The sequence below is a fragment of the Pyrus communis genome, chromosome 16, assembly GCF_963583255.1.
Source record: "Pyrus communis chromosome 16, drPyrComm1.1, whole genome shotgun sequence".
NCBI lineage: Eukaryota > Viridiplantae > Streptophyta > Magnoliopsida > Rosales > Rosaceae > Pyrus > Pyrus communis.
This window is the reverse complement of record NC_084818.1, coordinates 6922689-6942067: the sequence shown is the minus strand read 5'-3', so window position 1 is coordinate 6942067 and position 19379 is coordinate 6922689. Positions and strand designations below refer to the sequence as shown.

Here is a 19379-nt window from a genome sequence, read left to right as displayed (position 1 = left end):
TCATGTTTTTGACAGATATATCGTAATCGATTGGATAACTCGTAGATTACCCTTTTTCTGAAAAGCGGAAAAAAAATCTTTGGCTTGTCAAATTATCTTGTATTAGTTGAATCATAAAAGCTTATCAATATGTAACATTTGTTCATTACCAATATCGCTGGTTTAGACGTTAGAAAGACTTACAGTTTAATGGATGACGACTTACAAGTCCACAATATGGTTCTGCAATTTTCGACAAGATGATAAATGGAGAGCAGAGTTGTTCACAGAAAATAATAACACTCAACCAAGATTTAAATCTTGACGGGAGGAATTAATCGACGATGAGTTACAAACCAGCTGGCGTAGCCAGGCAAAACCTACAGAGGTTACACATAATCGGAGATTATAGACCGCGCTAATCTTAGTCCTCCATTTTCATTGTAGTAACGTTTTGTAGGACATACGCTGATTGCTTTAACTAGCTATCCTAGAAAAATTACTCATATGATACGCCCTTATCGCTCATACGGACATGAACTGATTTTTTCCGTTAGGAAAGAAGTTCGGATCTAAACTTGCAGTCCTGTGTTATGTTCAGATGTTTCAATTTGAACAATGTTACAGAAAACAAAACGTAATCATTTCATTTCTCTAAAATAACAAGCAATACAATACAAGAAAATATCTCTTCAGAAAGCCCGCATCAGCAAACTTTATCGCTCTTTCTGCAGACCTTACAAACAAACTTGAAACACAAATGCTCTCAATCATATATAATTAGTAAGTGATATAAACAGTGAACTGCAACAGCGTCTCCGCCCCATCAGTTTGCTGGTTGGAAGCCGAAAAGGTCTTAACCAATGCGAAACCTTTAGCATTGACATACTTTCCGGTGCCTCCCATCACGGCCAAGTGAGACTCTGACACAGATGTCCGGTGAACCCCAAAGAAGCTAAGACTGTCGGTGTAACTCCCACTTTGGAACATAGCAGTGAAAGCCATAGTCTGACTGGTACCGTCCTCAGAGCTCACTATATAGAAACCTTGTGCTTTGCCAACCAAGCCAGAGCCAAGCTCATGCCCTTCAGTCAACTCATCATCAAACACGCTCATTGTTCCGAACATGAGATTTTGGAGTGCGGAAGAGCCTGACAGGAGCTGCCCACCATTTATTGGAAAGTTTCCAAACCCGCCACCATTTTCGTTGTTGTTTTGTCCCACGTTTGGTGTTGTTCCACTAAGCCCTGTGAGAAATGGGATGTTATTGTTGTTTATGAGACCGTTGTTGTTGTTGTTCTGGGGTACTCCGTTGTTAAATGGTAGGACTGCCCCATTGGGCTTGCCGAACGGTACTTGGCCGTTGACTGCAGGGTTGTTGACTATCCCCGTCATGGCTCGGGCAGTGGGGTTCGATCCTCCGAGGATGTCGTGCATAAAGAAGATTAAGGTAGGGTGTTCAGCAGCATTTGCAATTGTTGCAACACTAGTTGCTGCTGAAGGTGTAGCTACTGGTGCAGCATTTGTGGGCGTATCAAACGTATCGGGCGTCACTGAGGCAACTACCAGAACTTGTGGCTGCTCCTCGAGATTTCGTGCTGAAGCGGCAGAGAAAATGGTGAGAGTAAGAAATAGGAGGTACGCAGCAGCCTTGACAAAGATGGAGAAAATTTTGTGAGCTTCCATGTTAATTTGAGAGGAAAATAAAATAGGGGAGTCGAAATTGTTTCCCTTTCGGGTTTCAATTCAAGGATCGAAGGGATGTTTTCGTTCGTGTGGATGTATAATAGTGTATGTATAGATTGAGCTTCTGAAAGGAGTTGGTCAAATGGAGTTAGTGCTAATCTTTCCTAATTAGTGTGTTGGTTAGGCTCCTAGAGTAAAGTTTGACTCCAAAAGAGGAATGGTTTGGATATGGAAAGAGAGGTTTAGGTCGCCTAACTAAAGATCCTAGCTTTCAAAAGGTTCGGATTATCGTTCAATATTTCAGGGAATACGGCTTCTGACGTCGATTCTTAAACGAGGATGTACAAGCAGTCCTCAAACTTTCATGAAGCCGTTTATAATTATATACAGAGCTTCCTTACGCTTCCTTCCTGGTTTTCGTTTAGCCATCCTTCTAGAAACAATTGCAAGTACTGAACTGGAGAGGAAACATCCAATTCCAACACATCTGAATTTCATTTATCTTGTATAAAAATTGAGTCTATACATATATCCTTTGCAAACCCTATCACTTGATCAAAACTGCGGCCACATCTATGAAAAAGTACCTCTGTCTAACTTGTTCACAAAATTACTCTACCAAGACAATAATCACTAGTGTCTTAAAAACTCTCCATGGTAACAAACTCCGCTATGAGCTCATCGAACAAAAATCTCTCAATTTCTCTACCAATACCATCAATATCATCACCTAAATCTAACTCAATCTCCCTTCCTAGCGCCTTTTCAGTGGAGTCCTTACCTTTTTCCTTCTCTTGGCTAACAAGCAACATCCATAGATCTTCCTCTATCATCTCCTCACTTGGCGTGGATCTAATCCTTCTAGACATGGGCTTTGTCCACGTGGGAACACCCATACAAGGCTCGAAAATCTCCATCAACCCCGCATTTATACGGTCAAACAAAAGCCTCCTGTCTGACCTTTTCCATGATGCCTGATCACCAAACTTCTTCTCCAGGGTCTCAAAGACAGCAAGGCTTACTGGCCATTCCAGAGGGCACCAGGTGCCTAAGTCCATCGTCGAGTTCCTACCATAAAAACCTATCTCCGATAACACATCAACAAGGTAGGAATAGTCTCTACTTTCTTCAACCCTGAACAATCTCATTGAATCTTCATTTTCTCTGTAACTGCTTGCAGATCCTTGAATAGTATCATCATCATCGTCACTTGAAACAATCATTCCAGATCCTTCGGAGTATGTGTCAGAGTAGTCTGATTTCAGAAATGCAAGTAGCATATACAAATTTAGCATGAATAAATCGAAAAATAAATAGTCAAAAGCGTGAAAAAATAAAAAGGGTTAATATCTTAGAAATCAAACTTCTAGTCAACAAACTAAACACACCTGTGATGTCAACATTCATCCTTCGCGGGAATTCTGGTGTAGGCGACCGCTCTCCACTAAATATTGGTTCCAGAACTGAAACTGGACTAGGCTTATCAGCCTCCTCCAAGCTCGCCATACAATCCGACTCTGTGGTGGAGCAGTGCAAAAGAAATGGACCTTCTTTTTTGTCTTCAGTGGATGTTTCCTGCAGTTTCACAATAGTTTAGAAAAGTGGCGTAGGGCCGTAGTAAATCTAGTGATGGCATGAATAACCAAGCAACAATTAATACGGCTTTTCACAGCAAACTGATAAAAAAAAAAAAAAAAACCAAATCAAACCATGTATAAAAGAACTACCTGTCTTCTAAAGAAAGAAACAACAAATCTGTTGAACTGAAGCATCTGTGCCATGACTGGAAGAATTGTCATTTTTGTCTACAAAAATGCCGGCTCTGCGTCCAGATGGCTGCTTCTTGAAATTTCCGGAAGTCTTTTCCACAGTGCGAACACCCTTGAATTCTAGGCTTGGATAAAAGTGGAGTTTCTTACGGTTGGATCTCAACTTTATAGGTCTGAAACCATCATTCTGGTTGAATTTGTACTCCCTTGACTTGTGCTGCACCAAATTAATTGACCCCTTTGGCTTGAAACTCCACTCATTGCAAAGAGCTACATATTTATCTTGCTGTGTTCTAAACTTCCTGAGGTCTAGGTCGTCATCCCTAATGAGCTTTCTTTTTGGTTGAAGATGCCTAACAAGACTGTCATCCAATGTTCTTGAGCCTGTTTCTTGAGCAGACATGGCAAGCGAATTCCAGAGGGTAGCGCCTCTACGAGCCATTCCTACTTCTTCCAGCTTATTAATCATCTTCCGTCGTTCTGAGAGTTGCTTTTTGGCTTCCCGATATACATATGATTCATCTGAATAAGGAAATGACTGGTATCTCGAGGAAGACAGCCTCATCGATTCAGTTTTCATTGCAACTGAGTTGCCACCTCTGGATCCTAACCGTGATACCGTCGCATCAATGTTGGTTTTGTTGCAACTTGTATTTTCAGTTAGCTTCCCCAATATTTCAATCAAAATTGTAGACCTTAAGCTTACTGGTTCCATGTCAAATGTCAAGTTCTTCCTTTCTTTTACTTCAACATGTAGTTTCCCACTACCAGGACTAGAATACTCCATGCACTTTCGATCACTGGAATGAGAATCATCAAGGGAACTCAAAGAAGGGAAACATCTCACAGAAATCTCGGCCTTTCCTTGCTTCTGTTTCAAAACAACAATTCTACTACTTGGAATGCATCCTTCTTTGTTCGCCCCCAATTGAGATCTTGAAAAATCATCTGAATTTAAGAGTCCAACTTCTCCAAGGGATTCTGTGACAATTCCATTCTCAAACGTCTCAAGTAAAGTGGCATTTGGTAGCTCATATCTCCTCCCGGATTTCCTGCATATATCAACATTTCCACTGCCAGAAGTACATGTCGAAGGGGAAACCTGCAGATTATGCCGATGCTCGCTGATCAAAGAACTGCCCCTCGGGAGGCATGCCGTGACATAATCACCCTCATAATCCATAATTTCCGGTACTCTCAACCTGAACGAATGACGAGACTCTCTGGCACCAATGGAAGCAACTCTGCGCAGGTAATTCTCAGACAACACTCTTCTTTGTTTTTGGACAGGCGCCTGAGGCGGCGAGTCATTAAGACCCATCAGTTTTTCCATGACACTTGGTGTACCTGTAGCTTCCATTTCTGCCAAGTATTCCGATATAATCTATACAGGCACCGTGAACACTTCACTTTCTAGAAAATGCAGGAACGGAACTGCACAAAATCAGAGGATGCTTGGTGAACAAGCAAAAAGTATACAGCGTGAAAATCCGAAGAACAACAAAAAGAAAAGGATTCAGTGAACCCATTCGAGAATCCGAATGATCATAAATTTTTACTGTTCCAAGAAACCCAGTAGAGATGCAGAATACTAAAAGTTTGTAGAAACCAAATTATTACCACAACTTTTGTTAAGCAATCAATGAAACAACAACAATAGGAACAACAAGAATCTAAGTAAATTGAACACAACATCATAATTACAAAACAAAAAAGACAATTTCAGACCTTTAAACCTCAAAGAACCCACACGGCCATCATATGATATGATCATCCTAACTACTACAACAACCACATCAACTTCACTGAAACAAAATCTTTGCAATACCGAACGTGGCCAAGTTGGTTATAGTAACGTGCTCCGTCATTCTGTACTCAAGTTCGAATCTCCCTCTCGCTAATTTAAATTAGATTAAAATATCGCTCAAACAAAAGAGCAACAACATCATTTATGCCACCACTATGAAATCCCATTAAAAAGAACAACCATCATTAACAAAAGCACAAGCATGCAAGAATCAAAACCCAATAAAATTATGAATCGCTCTATAAATTAAAGAACAAAGAAAACCCAGAAAATCAAAATTTGTGAATTAATGAAAGGCTCAAAGGCTTACCTTTCTACCATTGGTCAGGCCACCATAATTAAATTCCTTCACCAAAACCAACAATCTTTATAAAAACTCTCCCTTCATTTTTGGACTAGAATTTAATAACGTAATAATTTCATCAGTCACACTCTGGGTTTTATATAAATCAATCCAAGAAAATGACCCAGCGGTACACCCGCAAATCTGGTCAACAAAATATTTTGAAAAACTAAAGTCAATAATCCAATAATTTTTGCTTATTTGGGCACGGGAAATGGCTGAAAATTCAAATCTTGGAAATGGGTTTTGGATTTAATTTCTGGGTTCTGAAGAAAAAATTGGATCGAATGATAAAAAAATGATTGGGAAGGCGGAAGAAGGAAAAGTTAAAAAAATAAAATAAATAAATAACAGAGAAACAATACAAAATCGTTTGGGTTGGGGTCGTTTTATTCTATTTGTTTTGTCGTAATATACCCAAATGATTTAATTGTCTTGCTTGCGTAACTCCCGCCACAACGATATGGTTTTTTAATGGGGATTTGATTGGAGCTTTCCAAATTTTTATTAGTCCAGGCATGGAGGGGGTTTGTGGGAGTGGATTCTGTGAAGAAATTAGGAGTGGAAATAGAGGAATGTTGGGGTGTGTATTTGGTATGTCCGATTCATATGATTGCATGGGAGATTATGGTTCAAATTTTGACTTTTAGATGGGGACGGCGGTGGCGGCGGTGGCGGCGGCGGGGGTGGTTCGGTCTGGTGTTCCTGGGTTTTTGGAGGTTGAGAAATAGTGGGTTGTGTTTATTTGTCATGGATTTGGGCCTGGGGCTTGTGGAACAAGATTTTAGTCCACATAATCTTTTGCGCCTATGAGACTGTCTGCAAGTTCACTCTTGATCAAAACGAGAGATACGTGTAGACGGAACGCTAATATGGTGGCATTCATGCTTATCACGCATTAATCATTACAATATGTTTTAGTTTGCTCACATGATAATACGTGATAAATTTGGTGTTATCGTAACATATTGGTTGCATGTACTTCAACATTACACACGGGCTTGACCTAGTTTGCATGGGTTTGACCAATTTCAAGTCAACTACATTACATATAATACAATACTAAATTAGGCCAACTACGTGAAATAGTCTCATAACGTACAATTTTAGATCAACCTAATAATAAAATACTGATCTAAAAGTGCTTCTTTTACTTGCCAATATAACTCCTTTTGATCAGCTCAAAACTAGAAATTTTAGATCCCAATTCAATTGCACTCAATTGCATGAAGTAATTGTCAGGTGAGTGGTGATCCAAACACTTTTTTTTTTTTTTTTTTTTTTTTTAACAAGTGATATTATCTATGTTAAGAAGTTGAGGGTGGGGGAGGTTGGGCTAACCTCACAATGGGCGAGCTATAATAATGTGATTCAAATTCGTTTTTGGTGAGAATTGAACATAAAAACTTTCACTTACAAGTAAAGAAAAATGTCACTAAACTGTAATACTAAGTAGATAAAGTAAAGAAAACCACAAAACCAAACAATCACATCATCTCTCATATAATGCTTTAGAAAAAGCAGAGAAAACCATGAAAACCAAGTCACCTTTTTCCTTCCATTATATATGCCTTTTCATCTTGTTATGACACCGAAAGGAATATCAAACATGTGGCAGAAAATGGGATATAGGGAGAGATTAGAAATATGAAAATTAAAAAGGAACCAATTCTATTGAATATGTTGACAAGTAAATGAATCCAATGGCTTTGCTCTCAACAATAATGTTATATATTCTCACATAAAGCAATGTACTCAAGACTAGGACAACATGCAGTTCGAAATGACAAAATAAATGAATTTATTGAGTTAATGGATATCCATTAGACCCATTTTCAGTTTTTTTATTTTTTTTATTTTTTCGCATCTAGAGTTTTACTGAGATTATTTAAACACTTAATTCCAATTACAATCATTCTACACACGTCCCCTGAAGTCAGCCACCTTCAGAGTCGCCGTTGCCATTGCCAACGGAATTGGATCTCATTTCCACATCTTAGTTATTTACTGTGTATCATGTGGTTATAAATTATTTGATTTTTTTATTTAAAATTAAACACAAATAATATCTGACGAAAATTAATCGTACAATGTACGATTAACGAGGATGCAGGGATTCCTAGAATCCCTACCAAGTAAATCCTAAGAGGATGCTCGGGTAACTATGTAAATGGCGGTTGAAATAAGGGCCACGTGGTATTATGTATATAGTCAACATTCGTACCATGTTCGTGGTGATTTGTAACATAGAAAATGATTAGAAAAGTGTGATTAGAATGTAAAGAGATGGAAATTTGAAGATCCACAATTTGTGGTTGAATGCTTGACACGTAAACGACCTAAATGGATAAATCAAATGTCCTTGCCAAGATATAAACGGTAGTTGGAGAATTAAATTCATTTTATTAATTAATGGGAGAGAAAATTGGAATAATGGTCGTTTAATTTTAATCAAATTGAAATTTTGGTCTTTCAATTAAAAATTATTGATTATTGGTTTCCTAACTTATTAAAATATGTAGTTATGGTCATTTTTATCAACTCTGTTAGAACTTCTATCAAAATAAATCATGACGGAAGGACCTTTGTTATAATTGGTTAAAGTTGAGGGACTATTGCTAAAATTTTCTTATTTGATTTCCATATTTGCCACTTGATTGAGCCCTATGTGCGTGACACGTGACTCATTTAGACAAATTCTAACAGAGTTGATGAAAAGAACCATAGATGCACGTTTTAAGGGACCAATAATCGTAGATTTTTAATTAAAGGATCATTGCTCTAATTCAATTAAACATGACCGTCCATTGCTACAATTTCCTCTGAATGATAAATCAATTAACCACATATCACATACCAATTCAAAGTCAGAGGCTTTTGAACACACAAAAAAAAAAAAAAAAAAAAAGATTAATTGACTAATTCTCTTTATAAACGCAGTTTTTGCCGATGTATGTGTCTCTGAAAATTGGTTATGTGCATTGTAAATGATGTAATTAACACTAACATGCTATTAAAATAATGAAAACTATTTGTACTTTATTAAACAAATAAAATTGTGTCTTCTTTGAGGAAATTCAGAAACCATTTCTTTTCGAGAAGATGTTATCTTTATTTCCCTTGTTAAATGATGTTGTATTTGTTTCATTACTGGTCTTGTTTTTCAGTTAAAATATATATATATATATTTATTTATTTATTTATTCATTCAAGTTAAATGATGTTAATATTTGTTGATCTAGAAATTTCTGGTCTTTTTAATTACTTTTATTTTGGACAAATGATCTACCAATTTTTATGAGCTTATTATTAATTTGTTTGCATAATGAAATTATAATTTAGTCTTATTTTATTTTTTTTAAATTAGTTCTGTTTTACTTCATCTTTTGAAACTATCGTTTTTATATTATTTAGTCTCAATTCATTTTATTTTCGTTTATTCTATTAAATAGATGTTAAATTAAAAGATTGTATGAACATTTTATTTTTGACATTGGAAAAATAAATCTTATACTTCGTGACATGACATTTACGAGAATGAACTGACATTAAATGAGACGAAAAGATAATTTTAAGAAACAAAATGTGAGTAAATAAATTTCTAGAATTAAAATATGATTGAAGACAATTTTAGAGAAAAATTAATTAATAAGCCTTTTATATGCAAAGTGTATTAAGCTTGTGTCAGTACTGACATATGCCTTAATATATATATACACACACACACACAAACGCGCACACACTCGAAGCTCATCAACTCTCGCTCCATAACGAACCGTTCTGCCCCATTACCTTTCAGTTTCATCTTCCACACTCTCTACCCCCTCGGCTCTCTAATGGCTCTCGAGGTCGCTGCCAAGGCCGCTGTCGGCGCCCCTGATCTCCTCGGCGACTGTACGTTCACATTTCTCTCTATTTTCCCTCGATTTCCTTCCTAGATTTTGATCAAATTTTGCTAATTTGGTAAAATCGTCCGTCTTTCGTTTCCGACAGGCCCTTTCTGCCAAAGGGTTACTCTAACCTTGGAGGAGAAGAAAGTACCCTACAAGCTGCACCTCATCAATCTCAGCGACAAACCCAAATGGTATTTCTTTGTGTTTTGGATTTTTGAGCCAGAAAAAACGTGCAGGCAGAGATGGAAATGTTGGATTTTTTTGTTTTAATGGATTTAATGTGTTTTTGTTGGTGATTTGTAGGTTTACGGAAGTGAATCCAGAGGGGAAGGTGCCTGTGGTGAAGTTTGATGACAAATGGGTGCCTGATTCCGATGTGATTGTTGGGATCATTGAGGAAAAATACCCTGAGCCTTCTCTCAAAACCCCTCCTGAATTTGCTTCTGTGTATGATCTCTCTCTCTCTCTCTCTCTCTCTCTCTCTCTCTCTCTCTCTCTCTTGTTAGTTTTGGGAAACCGCTGTTGGAAGCACTCATGATTATAAGCGTTTTTGCTGGAAGTGCTTTTAGTATAACCAAATTCATAGTTTTATTAAAAATCCAAATACAGCCTGAGAATTACTTGGAAGTGCTTCCAGAAGCAGTCCCAAACGGGCCTTTATTTGTTGTTCATATTTTTGTAACTGTAGGCTCCTTGATTCGTTTCTCTTAATTTGATTTGGTTAATGTTTGTTGGCCTGGTAAACATCTGAGTACTAACGTTAAAGGGAATTCATATTTAAATTTCTCTCTTTTTCATACGGGTTGTCAAGCATATAACTTTTATTAATATGGCCCGTTGTATTGTGATCATGGTTTGCTAAACTTGAATTTTTGAGGATATCTTTATTGCTTAATATTTCGTGATCTTTTTGTTGTGAATTTGCAGGGGATCAAAGATATTGGGATCATTTGTGACATTTCTGAAGAGTAAGGATCCCGGTGATGGATCAGAACAGGCTTTGCTTACGGAACTGAAGGCATTAGATGAGCATCTTAAGGCACATGTATGTCAGTTTACGTCGTGATGAAGAAACACTTTACCTTTTCTTCTAAAAAGTTGTGGTCTTTGTATTTGGTGGAACATGTTGTAAATTGTAATATCTTGCGAATGAAACCAGGGTCCGTACATTGCTGGGGAGAAGGTCACTGCTGCGGATCTAAGCTTGGCACCGAAACTGTACCATCTCAAGGTGGCTCTCGGCCATTTCAAGAAGTGGACGGTTCCAGCAGATTTGGCCCATTACCATAAGTACACTGAGGTATGAAATTTTTCATGCATGATGTTGCATACTTGGAGCTGTATATTTTATATCTTCCAGTAAACAATTTTTCAGTGTATATGTTTTATAAATAGGAGACCATTTTTGTTCTAGTAAGTGTTATAATGTGTTTAAGTTCTAAATCTCCCTTTACTTCTGCTCGTTATCTGTCGTGATTCTGGATGCAGAATTTGATTTCCATGAAATGCTATAGACTAGTGATTTAGATTATTGCAATAAATAAGATGTGGTTCCTACGTAGTTAGGTTTGTTGGTTAATCAATTTGTCTAAAAGCTATGCTATTGAATTCAGCCACCATGCGATTAGGTGATTGCTATTCTTCTCTCCCTTCAAACACCACCTGTGTGTGTGTGTGTGTGTGTGTGTGTGGCCCGCTCTCCCTCTCCCCATGTTTGTGTGTGAAAAGTAGTCTGCAAGTTTGGGAAAGTTGGTCAATTGCATGTGTTGTGGTTGTGCACTCTGATGCATAGAATAATTTTCAATGCAATGCCTTAATGTGTAAGAACTAGAGCCTACATTCCTCGTAAGGGATTGCCTGTGACCAGCATTTGTTGGTACGCAATCAGAACGTTTTTCTTTTGTTCCAATGTGTAAAGCCCGATACTTAACATTTTTGGTAATCTTTCAAGTGCTCACAAATCCGAAGTCTAAACAGTGATGGGAGCCGATTTTTCTTATGCTTTTGCAGCTGCTTTTCTCAAGGGAATCTTTCGTGAAGACCGCTCCTGCTGACGAGAAATATGTGATTGCAGGATGGGAGCCGAAGGTGAATCCATGAAATAGTCCTAGATTATGTGCTCATTTGTTCAAGTTTAGTTGTGTAATAGGTTTGAAGACATATGCATGTCAGCTGTGGAAGCTAAACTTGGGTTATTTCCCTTGTCTAATAAATGTGTTGATCCAAATCGTCTATTATTTTGTATTAGCTCCGCTGTTTGCTATTACTTGTTTATGTAGGTGTTTTTCTGTGTTTACATGAAATGACTTAAGAAATATGCCTCATTCCAAAATGTTAATCAACCATTGAGCCAACCCTAGTGAACTTTTGATCTTGACGACCCTAGACAAGATTGGGATATGTTAAATTCATCATTCCCTGGGCAAGTCTACCCCACTAAGACAATAATTGCCCCGTCAATTGGGCAAAGATAATTATTGCCTTAAGAATAGTAATTGTCTGAGTGCAATTTCACGTCGTAAATGAATTGGCGGTGCAATGAGAATTAAAAAAACTATATTTAAAAAAAGAAAGTAAAATTTTTAATTTTGAATAGAACTTCTAACTAGTCACGTCACACCACGTATCATTATTTGAATCCGGTCATACCACGGTTCATAATCTTCTAATTTAATTTTTTACATTTTTATTTTTATAACTTCTTAAACATTTTTTTTTTACTAATATGGATGTTAGATGACATTTTTTTGGTAATCCAAGAGTCCAGGTTGTGCCACGTGGTTAGAAAGTCTGTTTCATATATTTCCTTTTTTATTGTTTTGAATTGTTTAAAAACTTCAGATTGATATGGACCATCGGATTTGGGAAATCCAACGGCCCAAAATCGCAAATGGCCTGAGTGCCTGCTGCGTGGGCATTGCCACCTGCATTTTGTTGGACCGCTCGCCTCAAGCATGCATGAAGCGCACGCACTTGACGCAAAAAAATTATAACGTAGATGACACCAAGCTAACATCACATGGCCTCGGGTGCAGAGTTAGGCTGTTCCTGCCCGACTCCTTTGTCCGGCGGTTTTGAGCCTACCAATGGCCCGACTGATTAGGCTGGGATGGATAGGAATGTTGAGATTTTGGGGAATTCAATTGCCCAATTGAGATAACTCGCTCTTAAAGAGAAATTCGTGAGTACGACCTCACACACACCAAACAAAATAAAAATAAAACCTAGGACCCAAAACAGTGCTAACCGACTAATAGCAGCCGAACCAATCAGTGATTTTTCGGAGCCATATGAGTTCCCACCATCGAGCACACTTACAAAACGCACCTATCGAGGCAACTCAACTCACATGTGGCCCAAAACAATGCTAACAATGCCACCGACTAATAGCAGCCGAACCAATCAATGATTTTTCTGGGCCATACCGACTAATAGTAGCCGACTAATAGCAGCCGAACCAATCAATGATTTTTCAATGATTTTTCAATGCCATACCGACTAATAGTAGCCCAGCCGAACCAATCAATGATTTTTTTGGGCCATATGACTTCCAACCATTGAGCACACTTAGAAAACGCACCTTTCTATTGAGCTACGTTCTCTTTCGACCCTTTTACTGGAATTGAGATTGAGCCCCTTTGTTTTCTTTTTCTCTGTCTTTTACAAGTGTCCTTGTGTGGGATGGGAATGAATTTGATTATGCAACTACATTATTCTTTCCAATCCTCACAAAAATGATAGGATTTCTTTCTTAGAAATGAAAGATGTTATGGATAGAAACGATATCTCATTGTTAATGTGTGATATAAACAATGAGATATCGTTCCTATCCATAACGTACTTGGTTGTTCAGGTATCACATATTTAATCTCAACAAAGTGTTCACTTACTTTTTTTGTTTTATGTTAGTAAACACATAATGTGTTAATTAGAAGCAACAATGATAGTCATACGATGCTTATCTACTCTTGATAAATAAACATTAGAGATATAAGCTTGTATCACGACTAATTCATCTTCCACCTTCAATTTCAAAGAAAGAAAGGAAAAAAAATTGACAGTTTTAACTTCTTTTATTACAACCAGTCCATTTTTTGCACTAATCAATGATCCTTATGCTTTAGTGGGTCGGATCCACCTTCGTTCGCTTGAATCTGCATGCAGCAACCTCACCGACCTGTTTTTGTGGCTGCGTTGCCTTATGCTTTCAGATTGGATGGTTGATCGCCCTTGAAGGCTGTGTCGCCCTAGGCATCGGGATCTGCCATATGTGTCGCCTTGGGCGACAAGTTTTTGACTCCTCAACCATCTTAGGCGTTCAGAGGCAGCCCCACCGCCTTGTGTGCACTGACCATTGGGCTGACCGCCTCAGTGATCGAAAGTGACGGCTGCGCCGCCCTAGGCTTGGGGATATGATGCTTGCACCGCCTTGGGTGAGCAGCTCCGTTTATCCCACCGCTTTACGCGTGTCAGATATAGTGGCTCTGCCATGTCGAGCTTCAAATTTCGTTGAGGGTTGAGGTAGTAGGTAGTAGGTAGCTGTGGCTTGATGAGATGACTGGTGGGTCCCTTCTCGGTGTATGGCAGTTATGTTGTATTGTGGTTACTCTACATACATTGACGACTAAATGTGGTCTTCGTCTTGAGGTATAATTTATGTGGTGTGGTCTTCATCTAGAGCAATAACTTTTGTGGTCTCGTCTACCAACGACTTTATGTGGTCTCACTTCTCTATGATAGTTTTATATGTCTTCACTATTCAGTGATGGGCTGTTGTAGTTGTCAATACATATTTGTTGCGTCTATCGTTTTGTAACAGATTAATATTGGAGACACTATAATTTTCGTACATGTAATAACCGTTTAGGGATTTACCATAATTGTCTATTTGAGCAAATTCAGTCTAGATCATTTTCTTGATCAGTAGAGCATTGTGCCAAATTGGCACCTTTTTATTTGTTTAGATTGATTAATAAAATAAAAATGTTACTCTTATCACATATTTGTATCATCATTCTAATGTAAATGTGATCCATATATGTTGGCGAGCCCTACATTTATTAGAAAGGTTACATAAATATATAGTTAGTATCACATTACTCTAATAAAATATCAAACTTACGCTTCTTGTAAAAAAAAAATATCTTGTAAAACCACATGGGCACTCGAGATTTTTTCACAAAAAACAAGCTGGTAAAAAACAAAGAAACAAACAAATGATCACAAAACAAGGGAATTAAAGAAAAGTGTGATTACGACGACCCCGCAACATAGTTGGAGTCCCCACATTGTTTGCTTCATTCATTGTATAATCTATAAACAAATAACATCACTACAATCTTTCAAAAAAACATTATTATAATGCAAATGCTTTGCATGCCATCATATGAATATGTATTTAAGCAGAGTGAGATTCTATTTCTTTCAAATTTTTGTCTCCTACCATTTCTTTTTATTTAAATAGTTGCGATTATAACACGTCAACGTCTTGCATAGATTTTTTTTTTTTCAACAAAAGACGAAAAGAAATAAGAGAGGAAGAGAGGAAAGAAAAGAAAATGCGGAAGAAAAGAATCCTGCTCTATTTAAACACTACTACTGCTACAAGACGAAGCACAATGACAACTCAAATGACATCTGTCGACACGTGAAGTTTCTAGCTTGGTGTGTTTGCGCCCACCAGCCCCACCATACGACAAATTTCCGAAAAGCAGCTACGGACAGTACTACTTTCTCTTCAACATTATTATTATTGCAAATTATTATCTAATTACATGTGTTTATATAGTAAGTTCGACCTAAACCTACGTGCATGGATGATGGATTTGTGTTTACAACTACTAATTGTAAATTGCATTACTTGGCATCTTTACGAACTCGTTTTGATATGTTTTACTTATTAATTTTCGTTAGAATAACAAAATACAAGGTAGAAATGAGGAATGAATATGGACAAAAAGAGTGATGAGAAAGATGCCGAAAGAAACTCCCATGAAATGTTACATGAAAACCACAAATCAAAAATTGAAAACAAGTGAATAGGTTTTTGAGTTTTGGGTTTTTAATTTGTATGATATTCCAAGTGTATTTTCCCCTCTTCCTCCAACCACACTTGCTCCTCAATCTTAATTCATGTATTCTTCAATATACTTTCTCACTATATTTAGTAAGAAAAATTAAAATTAAAAACGAAAGGTTATAAAATAAATCCGTACTCTTCTGTATTATTTATTTTCATACAGAATAATACATACATATATATTTGCGCATGGGGCCGGATAATAAGACTATAATCATTCGATCTTATTGCCTATTGTAGTTTGGCTGCATATATCTGAAGCTACCAACCAGAAAGCAGAAGCCAAAGTGAGATCGCTTTTGATCGATAGATAGTTGGCATGTGTGTGTAAATAACTAGTCGTCGGAATCTTTGGAATCCAAGATCATCTTTTGTATCAATTGGCTTATCTCTTCCTCTGACATTCGATCTCCTTTATTCTGAGACTCTTCATATGCCTCGAAGAACTCCTTGTTCACTTTCTCCAGTTCATTCCATACTGCACTCACCACAATCATTCATATATCAACACATATGATCATCACTACTTTATTATCAGTATTTTAAGTAAGAATTTAAGTCAAAAATTTTACCAAGTAGGTTAAATTCATATATATATATATATATATATAAAATCACTGCAGTTATTTACATATATGCACATTAATAGTTTGATTGTTGAAGATGGTACGTACCGTAGTCGATCGACTTTGGCTCAATTTTATTTTTGAACAAAAGATATAAAGAGTGGTAATTTTGACTCAGAATCTCTAATATATTATGTTATTAACTTATGAACACTCTTAAACACTAGAGTTACAAGCATCCGACTGCTTAATCTTATTTTGGGGCTGCCCATATAATTCGTTTAATTTAAGCCAAAATTGGGCAGATTCTTTACCGGGGCAGTTACAGTTTTATTAGAAGAATCACTAACTTTTGTGTTCGTCAATTTTAGAACAATAATTTTGAGTAACGACTCACGGGTGATAATCAGCCTACAAACATGATCTCTTGGTTACTCACAGCTTCAAGAACTTCTGTGGTGCGTGGGTTTGATGTTCGTTTACTTGCATGCATATTATGATAGTATGACTACGTTGCACAGAGAGAGAGAGAGAGAGAGAGAGAGTGAGTTATAACCAGTAGAGGTGATAACAGGTTTGATGTTTGCATGTTTAGAAAGAGCTTCCAGGCACTCCTCTTTGGTCAAGTGGTAGATCAAACACTTCTCTATCAGGTGCTGCACCTATAATATTTCAAATTAGGGCGCAACCGTCATCCCATATATATCATAACCAATAACGAAAAACTGAAACATGAACATGGACATATAGCTGTTATATGTATGCATACTCGAAGTGGAATAAGTTACCATGTGTATGTATGATGCTGATGAAGAATCTCCCATGATCTCTATTTCTATAATCTTAAGTAGGTCGAACTCTTCTGGAACTTAACCACACAAACAAGAGAGAGAGAGAGAGAGAGAGAGAGAGAGAGAGAGAGAGAGAGAGAGAGAGAGAGAGAGAGAGAGAGAGAGAGTATATTATGATTGGGACTTGCTTATAAGATATATATACAAAGCTTAGCTAGCAGGCTAGATATCGCAGGGAGCTGAGAGTCATATGATTGGGAGAGAGAGATATATAGAGATCGAATGAAAAATAACTGGGTTAAAAAAAGAGAGCAAAGGATGCCGTACTACAAAGCAGTAGTGGGTTGGCGAATGGAGGAGTCCCACTTGGGAGATAGATTATAATTGGTGGAGAGGCGATTAGAGGAGATTTGTAAATGACCATTTCTTTGTCTTCTAACCCTCCTTTTCTGCAGTTGTTTGTTCCCCAGTGGCATTTAGGCAGCCCTTCCACGTGATCAGTGGGTCCCAACCTAGTCAAATCTCTTCCAAACTGACAAAGCCACAAGGCATAGTAGCAACTTTTTAATACAGATCAGTGATGAAGATGGCAATAATCGATCTTCATTGGTTTGGCTTTGGCAGCCCTAAAAGGAAAATTTCTCAATTTCTTCCATGAGATCATATATATGAATGAGGGTTTGGTTTGCCTTGTGAATTTGATTGTTGTTGAAGAGTACCGTAAATGAAATATCCCACATTAATCATATTTATGAGAAAATAAGAGTTTAAATATTCTAATCCTACTACAACTAACATCGAGGCATTTTGTGATAAAACTCCACACCTAACAAATTGTGCATGTGGTAATTAACAAGTTGAGACAATATCGATGTTGTTAGAAGTTGATCTTTCACGTGTGACACAATCACGTGAAGGAACGTGTTGAAATATCTCACTAATTTACCCATACTTGGCTAGTAGTTGGTTAAACTTAGGTCGATAATTGATTAATTAATAATAAACCAATGGATTCTCTATCGATCTTGACAATTGTATATATGTCTACTTCTCATGATTTTTCAGTGCTTGCTATGCTACAAACTTTGCCCATAACAGGACCTGGCATCTGCTGATTGGTGGATCTATAACCATAATAATATCAGCCTGGTATGATATAACATCCAATGTTTTAAATATGGAGTTTATTTTGCCAACTAACTATATTAGTTTAGTGGTATTTAATTTCGGACGAAGAATTTACTCTTCGACAGCACTATCGAGCTCAATGCTAATAGTGATGAACATGTAAAGATCAGCTCGATGTCTTGTCTTGCTTAATTTACAGAGAAAGAGCACAAAACTTGTGGAGGTCACCAAAACAATTTTAGAATCTTTAACTTTTGGGGGCTGCTTTCTTTTTCTGACGATGTACGTCTTTTGGTTCACTATATCATTTTGTTTTTTGCAAACATAAAAGTCGATCAAATCAGATGAATCAAATGAGAGTTTGCAGCTCCCATTGAAAAATATGTACGAATATTTAATGGCCATGCTCTTTCTTTTGCATGCACCAATAAATGAAACTAATTCAGTACACACACACACACACACACATACATACATACATACATACATACCTGTAGTACACCGCATATTCTTAGGCTGCAGAAAGCTCCTAGCTCCTTCCTTGATTGCAGAGATATGAGACAAGTATTCATCATATTCATATAAGAGTAGTACTGGACTCGAAATTTGGATGCTTTTGTTTAGCAGCAACAATTCATGGTTCGAAGGGTTTTTCTCCTTTATTCGTATTTTTATAAAAACACACATAACGGCCTCAATTTATTTATCAGCTAGGCCCTACCCTTCTCTAAATTATTCGATAACTATTACGTACCTTCAGCCTTATCACTGCCTTCCAACTATCCAGTCTCCACCACTAGACTCTAAGCCCTAGCTATATGATCAACGGATTTATCCTTATCTCCTACTCACCCATTGAAGACAGTATACATTGCTCATGCATAATGTTACCAGCTGAACACGGACTGGTACAAGAAATCAGTACGTAGTTAGCTAGGTACTAATGGCGACTTTTAGTGTTTTAATGATGTTTAGTAGGTTGACAACAGTTCTTAAGTTTTAAGGGTATGTTCGGCTTTAAATGGCCGAACCTAAGACCTCTCACTTCCAAGTGCAGAAGAATATCACCAAACCGTAGTACTGAGTGACACAACTTTTCATTTTTGACACAATATATCTTGAAAATTACGGAGAGATTTGTGGATACGCGAGAATCTCGCTAACACCAAACATCTTAGAATGTTGACTTATGGTGGATTGATCTTTCTCAATTCATAGTACACATGGTCCAGCCAACTGTATGATTTACATGGATGAGGGTCCTCTTCGGATCCTCTTTGTGAGGATCTAAGAGATCCGTAAATCATGTTCATTCATCGTATATTGTGCGGTAAAAAA

At 37.3% G+C, this 19379-nt stretch overlaps 5 protein-coding genes across 5 annotated transcripts; 1 reads left to right on the top strand and 4 right to left on the bottom strand.

The window, feature by feature from the left end:
- Positions 1-759: 759 nt before the first annotated feature.
- On the bottom strand, positions 760-1665 carry LOC137719633 (dirigent protein 10-like). The gene has a single exon (XM_068458674.1). The coding sequence runs from the start codon at positions 1663-1665 to the stop codon at positions 760-762; it is 906 nt and encodes a 301-aa protein (XP_068314775.1).
- Positions 1666-2306: 641 nt separating this feature from the next.
- LOC137719716 (uncharacterized) lies at positions 2307-3171 on the bottom strand. The gene is made up of 2 exons (XM_068458752.1): positions 3054-3171; positions 2307-2920 (listed from the first exon to the last, which is right to left on the bottom strand). Exons 1-2 carry the CDS (start codon positions 3169-3171, stop codon positions 2307-2309), a joined length of 732 nt encoding a protein of 243 aa, XP_068314853.1.
- A 228-nt stretch (positions 3172-3399) lies between these two features.
- LOC137719715 (uncharacterized) lies at positions 3400-4794 on the bottom strand. The gene has a single exon (XM_068458751.1). The coding sequence runs from the start codon at positions 4792-4794 to the stop codon at positions 3400-3402; it is 1395 nt and encodes a 464-aa protein (XP_068314852.1).
- Positions 4795-9311: 4517 nt separating this feature from the next.
- LOC137720041 (glutathione S-transferase DHAR2-like) lies at positions 9312-11724 on the top strand. The gene is made up of 6 exons (XM_068459041.1): positions 9312-9478; positions 9578-9668; positions 9781-9924; positions 10405-10522; positions 10637-10777; positions 11488-11724. The coding sequence occupies exons 1-6, from the start codon at positions 9421-9423 to the stop codon at positions 11575-11577; spliced, it is 642 nt and encodes a 213-aa protein (XP_068315142.1). The 5' UTR covers positions 9312-9420; the 3' UTR covers positions 11578-11724.
- Positions 11725-15673: 3949 nt separating this feature from the next.
- LOC137720913 (uncharacterized) lies at positions 15674-17060 on the bottom strand. The gene is made up of 3 exons (XM_068460034.1): positions 16911-17060; positions 16679-16784; positions 15674-16034 (listed from the first exon to the last, which is right to left on the bottom strand). Exons 1-3 carry the CDS (start codon positions 16944-16946, stop codon positions 15892-15894), a joined length of 285 nt encoding a protein of 94 aa, XP_068316135.1. The 5' UTR covers positions 16947-17060; the 3' UTR covers positions 15674-15891.
- Positions 17061-19379: the final 2319 nt, after the last annotated feature.